Source organism: Condylura cristata, unplaced genomic scaffold, assembly GCF_000260355.1.
Source record: "Condylura cristata isolate star-nosed mole 26May11 unplaced genomic scaffold, ConCri1.0 scaffold00012, whole genome shotgun sequence".
Taxonomy (NCBI): Eukaryota; Metazoa; Chordata; class Mammalia; order Eulipotyphla; family Talpidae; genus Condylura; species Condylura cristata.
Window position 1 is genome coordinate 55,698,833 of NW_004567113.1, and position 7,743 is coordinate 55,706,575.

General features: G+C 66.8%; 2 protein-coding genes across 2 annotated transcripts in view; one reads left to right on the forward strand and one right to left on the reverse strand.

Annotated features, from left to right (window-relative positions):
• Window positions 1-420, reverse strand: part of EVC2 (Ellis van Creveld syndrome 2) — a 47,602-nt gene extending 47,182 nt beyond the window's left edge. The window contains exon 1 of the mRNA XM_012724046.1: window positions 255-420. Within this exon, the coding sequence (XP_012579500.1) occupies window positions 255-420 (166 nt within the window). The remainder of the gene's footprint in view (window positions 1-254) is intronic.
• A 214-nt stretch (window positions 421-634) lies between these two features.
• EVC (Ellis van Creveld protein) overlaps window positions 635-7,743 on the forward strand; it is a 23,414-nt gene continuing 16,305 nt past the window's right edge. The window contains exons 1-6 of the mRNA XM_012724047.1: window positions 635-1,038; window positions 2,088-2,172; window positions 3,813-3,911; window positions 5,294-5,431; window positions 6,404-6,562; window positions 7,445-7,661. Coding sequence (XP_012579501.1) covers window positions 635-1,038; window positions 2,088-2,172; window positions 3,813-3,911; window positions 5,294-5,431; window positions 6,404-6,562; window positions 7,445-7,661 — 1,102 coding nt within the window. The remainder of the gene's footprint in view (window positions 1,039-2,087; window positions 2,173-3,812; window positions 3,912-5,293; window positions 5,432-6,403; window positions 6,563-7,444; window positions 7,662-7,743) is intronic.

Consider the following 7,743-nt stretch of genomic DNA (forward strand, 5'->3'; position numbering starts at 1 on the left):
CGCTCCGTGCCGAGGGCCGTGGGCTGTCCTTGAGGGAGCTGCCGGCCTTGCCTCCGCGGGTGGGTCTCGGCCCTCCCTCCTGCCTCAGCTGTTGACTCTGGGCCTCAGTTTCTTCTGTGTAATGGACGTTCGTGCGCCGGTGGTTTTGGGGCGGGATGCGGCAAAGCGTCAGGAAGAGGACGCTGTGGGCAGGCGGCCTGCTTTAGGGAGTCCGCTCTGGACGCCCCGAGCATTCCCGCCGAGGGAGCCCTCACCCTGCTGGACACACGGTGGCAAGCTTCCCGCGCTGGGCTTTGGGACACTCAGGGCAAGCGGTGACTCGCTCTGGTCCCCGGGCCCCCCGGAGTACACACTGGGAACCTCTCCCTTGGCTTGGCCGTGGGTGGCGGGGAAGGGGCCCCAGAGCAGGGTGGCGGCCATCACCGTGTGGCGGGCCCGCAGTGCGTCCCCTTACCCGGAAGCCTCGCAGCCGGACCGGGGGGTGGCGAGAGCTGTCACGACAGCAGGGCCCGGGCCCGTGGGGTGCGGCCCCCCCCGGCCCGGCCCCGCAAAGGCGGCAGCCTCTGCTCTGCGTCTGGGGGACGGCGCCCCGGACGGCCAGCGGCCACGCCGGGCTCTGCAAAGGGCCGCGAGGATGAGCAGGAGCTCGCGGCCGGCGTCGGGCTCGGTGCTGGCACGCCACGCTCAGCTCAGAGGTGGAGCCTGGGCCGGCCGCTGTGTCCCCGCCCAGGCCCTCTGCCCGCCTGGCGTCCGGCTCACAGCCGGGGGACCCTGGGGCCTCGCTGAGGCCGCGCTGTCTCGCCAGCCCCTGGCCGACGGCTCCTCCAACCCGTCCCTGCACGAGACCCTGAAGCAGGTGGTGCTGCCCAGCCAGCTGGTGGAGGCCTCCCCGTCCAGCAGCCTGGGGAGCCTGAGCCAGGCCGAGAAGGACGACCGCAGCTCCGTGTCCAGCATCCGCTCGGCCGCCAGCGACGACAGGTTCCTCAGGCGCACCTTCCTGCAGACCCCCGGCTTCCTGGAGACCCTGGCCTGTGAGGGGTAAGGGGGGGCTGCCTGCTCCCTGGGGGCAGACGCACCGGCCCTTCGCGGTGGGGGGCGAGTGTCCAAGCCGCTCAGTCTGGACGCGGCCTCCCTGTCCACTGGCGCCTGTCCCCGCTGGCCGGTGGGGCCAGGGGCCCGGCCTGACCCCGGGGAGCCCAGGGCCTCCCTTGGGGCCGTGTCCAGGTGCGGAGGCGGGTCGGCCCCGGTGCTGGGTTCCTGGGGCGGGGGGCGGGGGACTGGAGGTGGGGGAGCCGGCCCAGGCTCAGAGAGGGAAGTGCTGCTGAAGGATGGGCGAGACCCTCCCACTCACCTGAGAGGTAGGTGCCGTCACTGCCCGATGTGGAGAGCACAGGGGCACACACGAGGCTGAGTGTCTTGCCCGAGGCCACGCAGCAGTGAGTGGCAGCGGGTCACGGCGCGTCACCACACCCCGCAGCCGGCGCCTCAGCACAGCAGGTGCTCGGGAAAGTCCTGTTGGTGGTCTGCGCCCACGTCAGCAGCCCCTCTTGGCTCTAGAGGGCCGTGCCAGAGGCCGGGGTGGGGTGGCCCAGCGCTGAGAAAGTGCAGGCTCTGAACCCGGGGCCCACGGCCGGGCAGGGGTCTCGCCGCCGGGGGTTGTTGCCGCCTGGGGGTCTCGCTGCCTGGGGGCGGGGCTGCGTAGAGTTGCGCGAGAGGCCTGGTAGCAGCCTGGGGGGAGCAGCGTGGCCATTCAGTTGCACGCACCCTCAGGAGAAAGGCCACCTCCGGCCGCTCTCGCCACCAGGGCCGCTGCCCGGTCGGCCCTCACTCGCTTCTGTCAAGTGGGTGTGAGAAGGTCTCCGAGGCGGCGGCCAGGACGGGTGGCCGTGAGCTGGGCATGGCAATGCCCAGGAGGAAGGGCCGTCTTTCAGTCACCCACTGCCGCCTCTTTGGGGTTCAGAGAGCGCCCCCGTCCTCGCCTGAAGCGCTGGGGCCCCTGGGAGTCCCCTGAAGCTGAGATCTGGCGCACGCCCCGAGGCTTGACTGCCGCGTCCACCCCAAACCTCCGGGCCTCTCCTCTGTTCCAGGGTGGACCTGGACCTGTCCATCTACAACCTTCACTTGAAAGACCTGCTGGGCCTGGACGCGGCGCTGAGGCGGGAGAGGCACCTGGTGGGTGAAGAGCGAGAGGCAAGGCTGGGGTGCGCTGGGCCCCGGGCGCGTGGGGCCGGCGGCAGCGAGCAGAGCAGCCCAGCTGAACGGACACGCGCCGGCCCCACCCAGGGAGAAGCAGCGGCCGCCGTGGGGCGCCCGGCACGCGCTCTCCTGCCAGACAGGCAAACCTGGGACCGCAGTCTCCCTAAAGGCCCCACGCCCGCGGCCGTACTGAGGGGCCGCAAGTGCTCTGATGCCCTGGGCCCGGGGCAGGGGTTGGGTGCTGGGCTGAACACGTGCCATTGTCTCCTCTTCGGATGAGGAAACTGAGGCACGGTCACAGAGCTCTGAGCGTGGCAGTGGCTTTTCTTTTTTTTTTTTTAAGGATTCATTTATTTATACCTACAGAACTGGGGTCCAGGCCAGAGGGGCAGGGGTGGTAGGAGGATTCACCAGAGACAGAGCGGGGAGCAAAACGGGCAGATGGACGAAGTACACTGCTGCGGGGCGCAGCGGGCGGGTCAGAGCTCTGCTGTGCCCTGTGGGCCACCTCCCGGGCGGGGAGGGAACTCGCACTGCAGCAGCTGTGGCCAGCTGGCAGTGCTGCGTCCTCACCCGCTGCGCCACCGGGGAGGGCCCATCTGTGCCGTTTCATGGGCCCGTTTGTACTCTCCAAGTTGGCAGAGAAACGGGCCGAAGCCAGGCAGGGAGGTGGGCGTCCCTGGACACACTGCCTGGACGTCAGAGGACTGGTACCTGGACTCTATAAAGAGCTCCCAAAACTTAGCTAAGAAAAGTAAACAACTCAGTTAGAAAATGGCCAAACCAAGAGCAGATACTTCAGCAAAGAGGATACCCGGTTGGCGAGTAGACCCTTGAAAAGCTCATTATGCCTCTAGGGAAACGCAGGTAAGCCCCAGTGAGGTGGGAGCCCCCCTCAGCGTGCTGAGAACAAGCCAGTTACCTCCAAGTGCCTTGAATTGTCATGGCTCACCCCTGGGGGAGAAAGCAAGGCCTCTGCAAAGCAGGCCTTTTCTCAGGGAAGTAAAGGTGATGGCCAGAGCACAGCCACGGCCCCTGGACACTCACCCAGGGGCACATGAAGACCCTGCGTGCATGTCGGCAGTTTGTACCAAACCCAGCTGCAAAAACCCAGGACCCTAAACAGCGAAAGGCCAAGTTCAGAGACAGCCGGCTCTGTCCCATCAGCGGGGACCCGGCCCCACTGACCCGCGGAGGGTCACCTGCCTCCCGAGACAGGACAGCGGATGGGTGGCCTCACTCACCAGTTCAGATCGTGTCACTGGCTGTTCCCACCCAGAAACAGCCTCCCTCTGCCATCTGTATTCTGTTGACTTAGGTAGATTGGGGCCCTCGGGAGGGGTTTGCACAGAGTAACCCCGAGTGGCGTATTTTTAAATGAACGAAGAAGGGAAAAAAAGCTGTGAGCTCCCAGACTGACAGTGCTTCATGGAGACGCAGCCTGTGAATGCCTCTCTCCCAACTGATAACCTGAGGGGTTTTCCTACACAAGGCGTGTGTTTGGGGGGGTGGGGTGGGGAGAGAAAGAAAAACAGACAGCGAGAGAAGAGGGAGCAGGAGCGGGAAGAAGCCGCCATTGTTTAAATCATTCTCTTATGTTTTCTGCTTGACAACAGATGTTTATTCAGATTTTTAAAATGTGCCTCCTTGACCTTCTTCCTAAAAAGAAATCGGATGATGACTTGTATCAGAAGATTCTGGCAAAACAAGAAAATGTAAGTACCTCCTCGGTCTGTGTTTCAGTTCACTACATTATTGACTTTTCAGTGTGACAAATACGTGAAGTCGTGCACAGATACAGAGGGAGTCGTGCGGTGTTCACACGTGGGAAGCAGAAGCACGCCGTCCTCCCCCCGTCCAGAGGAACCACTCGGGGGGATTCTCGGAGGTGTGGGCTGCCCCGGCTTGGGCTGCTCGTGCTGCTTGACATCCTGCCCCTCAGGGTCATCGGGCAGCGGACGGTCAGGGCTTGGAGCCAGACCGGTGGGAGCTGGAGATCTGTTCTGTCCTCACCAAGCGTCCTGGGCTTCTCCCTTGTGTCGTGGGTGGTCATTCCTGGCCGGGGGCTTGCGGGAGGAGCAGAGGAACGTGCGCAATGAGCCAGTGAGACGATAGGGGGCCCCGGGGAGCTGCAGTCCACTGCGCCATGGCCGTCGCCATGGCTGTCACTGTCCACCGCCTCCGCCACACCCCCGCCCCTGTCGTCCGGGGAGGGAAGACGCCACGGCGCCCAGGGGCTTGGCTTGGGGCCCCACCGGCAGCTCGACTGGTGTTACCTTTCCCTGCAAATCCCGGGCAGCTCCGAGGCATGGCCAGGAGATGGACAGAAACGGCAGCGCACGGCCGCCCCGCGCATGGCGCGGAGGACGGGTGGCGGATGAGGCGTGGACGTGCTGCGTCACGGGGTCCTAAAACGGGAATCCCGGCGTTAGCCAAATTGCTACCCAGCCTGGCCAGGCCAGGCCAGCACACAGATGCCCCCTGGGCTGAGGCCCCAGCGGCTCGCTGGCCCCTGCCTGGAGGGCCATCTGGAGGGAGGAGGCTGGCCACAGCTGCCTTCCTGCTTTGCGCTTCCTCCCTGGGCGAGGCGAGGAGCCCTCCCCACGGGGCCAGCGGCATGGGGCCGAGCGGGGCGCTTTCCAGGACTTCATGAGGGTCGCGAGACAGGATTGCAGTGCTCGTTAAGTATGGCCCATTTGAGGCAAGAGAGGGGAGATGGCAGAAAATAATCCGTCATTCTTGAGACTAATAATAGGTGGAGAATAATCCATTATTCTCATATTTAATGAGAAAGATTTTTGTCACCAAAGATTTGAGTGTGTCTCTGTTTCGTTAGAGCGACGTGGAAGAGGCCACCAGGAGCTGTGGACAGTGGTTAGAACCAAGAGTAGGGAGGTGGCCGGCCAGGGGCAGAAAGTGCCCTGGCGGCTTGATACCGTCTATGCTATTCAGCTAAAAAAAATTACAAGCAAGACTGAAAAAATTAAAAACACAGCAGCACCCAGAGCACGTAGCGTGGGCTCATACGGGTACAAGGGCGCACGCCTCTCTCCGGAACTTAAATGCACCCCCTTTCTCTGCATTTCGCGTCTCTCAGGATCTGAAGGAGCTCGAGAAGGAACTCCAGGCCAAGCTGGCAAACGCAGAGGGGCTGGGCGCTGGCGACTCTGAGTACATCGCGCTGGCCGACGTGGAGAGGCGGGAGCGGGACCACGCCGAGCAGCTGGCGGGCAGTGTGGGTCTCCGCCCCCTCGGGAGCCCGCTCCGGCCGCGGCCCAGCGCGAGCTAGGAGCTGGCGGGCGGCCGAGCCCCCGCCCCGCCCGCCCCGAGCCGGGGTCCCCTTCGCCCCACGGGAGAGGCGAGATGCAGGCCGTGTACAAGGCCGGACGGAGGCCCTCTGCTGGGGGCCGGGCCGGGGCGCGTGTGAGGTGCCGGGTGGGGCCTGCTGGCGCCAGGAGCGGGCTGGGCGTCCACCGACCCGGGGGACCCTGGGCGCTGACTTGGCCTCAGGCTCCCGTCTCCCCACCTCCAGCCGCCACCGCAGGTCTGTGTGGCTGCGGTGTCCCTTGAGGACAGTCCCTGTCCACGTCTGAGGGTGGACGGGCCCAGCCGGGCCTGCCCCGATGCTGCACTGCTGAGCCGAGCGGCCTCCCAAGATGGTTTTTGGCTAGAAATAAAGCGCACCCCCGAAAGGAGAGGGGGGCAGCTCGGAGTGGCAGCTCTGGGCCTCGGGGCGGAGCCGCACACAGGAGCCTCGCCAGTGTGAGCTCCCGCTGACGCCCGCAGCGTGTCCCCAAGGTCGGCGTTCTCTGCCGTATCGCTCTTGTGTTGCTTCGGGACAACAGCGGCTCCTTCCATGGCTAATATTTGAACGCGTGGCCAGGGCACATTTAAGCCCTTTGAAGTTCTGGAAACTTCCAGCAGCCACTGTGGAGTTCCTCGCAGCCCCCCCACCCCGTGGCGGGCTCAGCCTCGCAGGGTCTTTGGGTTGCGGGTGATCTCTGGCTCCCGTGCCCAGCAGCAGCGCCTCGCCGTGGCCGTGGCCGAGGCCCCGGGGCCGCTCTGGGCAGGGCGAGTCCCGAGGCCACTCGCTGGGAGCCGCGGGGCCCTGGACGCCTCTCGTGATGAGGGGCGCCGTCCCCCGCTGTGGCCCCGGGGTGTCTGGCTTTCTCAGCTAAGTCTCCTCCTCTGCTGCTCACCTCGCCAGATGGAAGCGTTCTGGAGGCAGGTGGAGAACGTCCCGCTGTGTCTCGTGGACCAGGGCAAGTGTCCCGCCTCCAAAGCCCGGCAGCTGCTGGCGGCTCTGACGGAGAGGCTGGCCGTGGCCGAGGGGCTGCTCCGCCACTCTCAGGACCTGCAGGCTCTGGTAAGGCGGGAGGGGCCGCGCGACACCCCACGCGGGGGGCGCGGGCCGTCCCTGGGGTGCCCAGGGGCACCCCCTGGCGTGGCGGGGTGGGAGCCAGAGGAAGGCCACCGTCGCCCGCGCGTCGGTCCGCCCGCCGTCCTGCCATCCCTCTGTCCGCCCCGTATGAGGGCCGCTGGCCAGCTCAGGGTTTCGGGCCCCAGATCTGGCTGCGTGCTGGAACTGTCCGGGACAGGCCGCGCCGCGCGGGCAGGTGTGCGGCCGCCCGGAATGAGCCGTCTTGCCCGTCATCGGGAGACGTCAGTCTGGTGCGGGCAGCGGCAGAGCCCAGGGCTGGCAGACAGCAGCTCAGGCGTGCCCCTCGCTCAGAGGCGCTCAGGTCAGTGGAGTCGGAAGGGCAGAGGCGGGCGGCAAGACGGAGGCAGGCTCAGAGCCCGCAGACAGGAGGGCTGACGGCCGGGGCGGCGGGGGGCGTCCCGGCGGGGTCCCTCCTGGGGCTAGCGGGGACACAGGCCCCAGGTGCACCTCTGCCCCGTGGGGGTCAGGTTCACAGCAGGCCCAGCTCTGCGGCCTGACCACAGGGCCCCTCTGGCCCTCCGCCTTCGCCTGAAAGCAGGCCCCGCTCAGGGACCCCCACTCCGAGGCCTTTCCCAGCTGTGTGCTTGGCCCCGGGCGGGCGCGGAGGCCTGTGACCGCGCCCAGAGGCGCTGGCTCGGTCCCCTTCGCACTGTCCCCGCGAGGTCGACTGTCCCCACCCGGAGCAGGCGGGGGCGCTCGCGGGGGAGCAGGCTCCCCCCAGCCAGCACAGGGCCGTGCCAGGGTGGAGCGGGCCCAGCGGCGGAGGGCTCCCTGGGCGCCCCAGCCGTGGCCCCGTTTCTCCCGCAGGACATCCTGGAGCGGACGATGGGGCGCTTGCTCGTGGCCAGGATGATGGAGGCCCTGAAGCTTCAGGTGCAGGAGGAGACCAAGTGCCGCCTGGCCGCCCTGACGCGCAGCCTGCAGCTGCTGAGCGCGGAGGGCAGGCTCTCCGGGCTGCAGAGGGAGGACCTGCTGGCCCGGCAGCAGAAGGCCTTCTGGGGCGAGGCGGAGCGCTTCAGCCGGGGTGAGCGCCCCCCCGGGTGCGGGTCCTCCACCCGGCTTCGGGCTGGAGGGTGGCAGCTCAGCCCACAGCGCCTGGTGCCCTG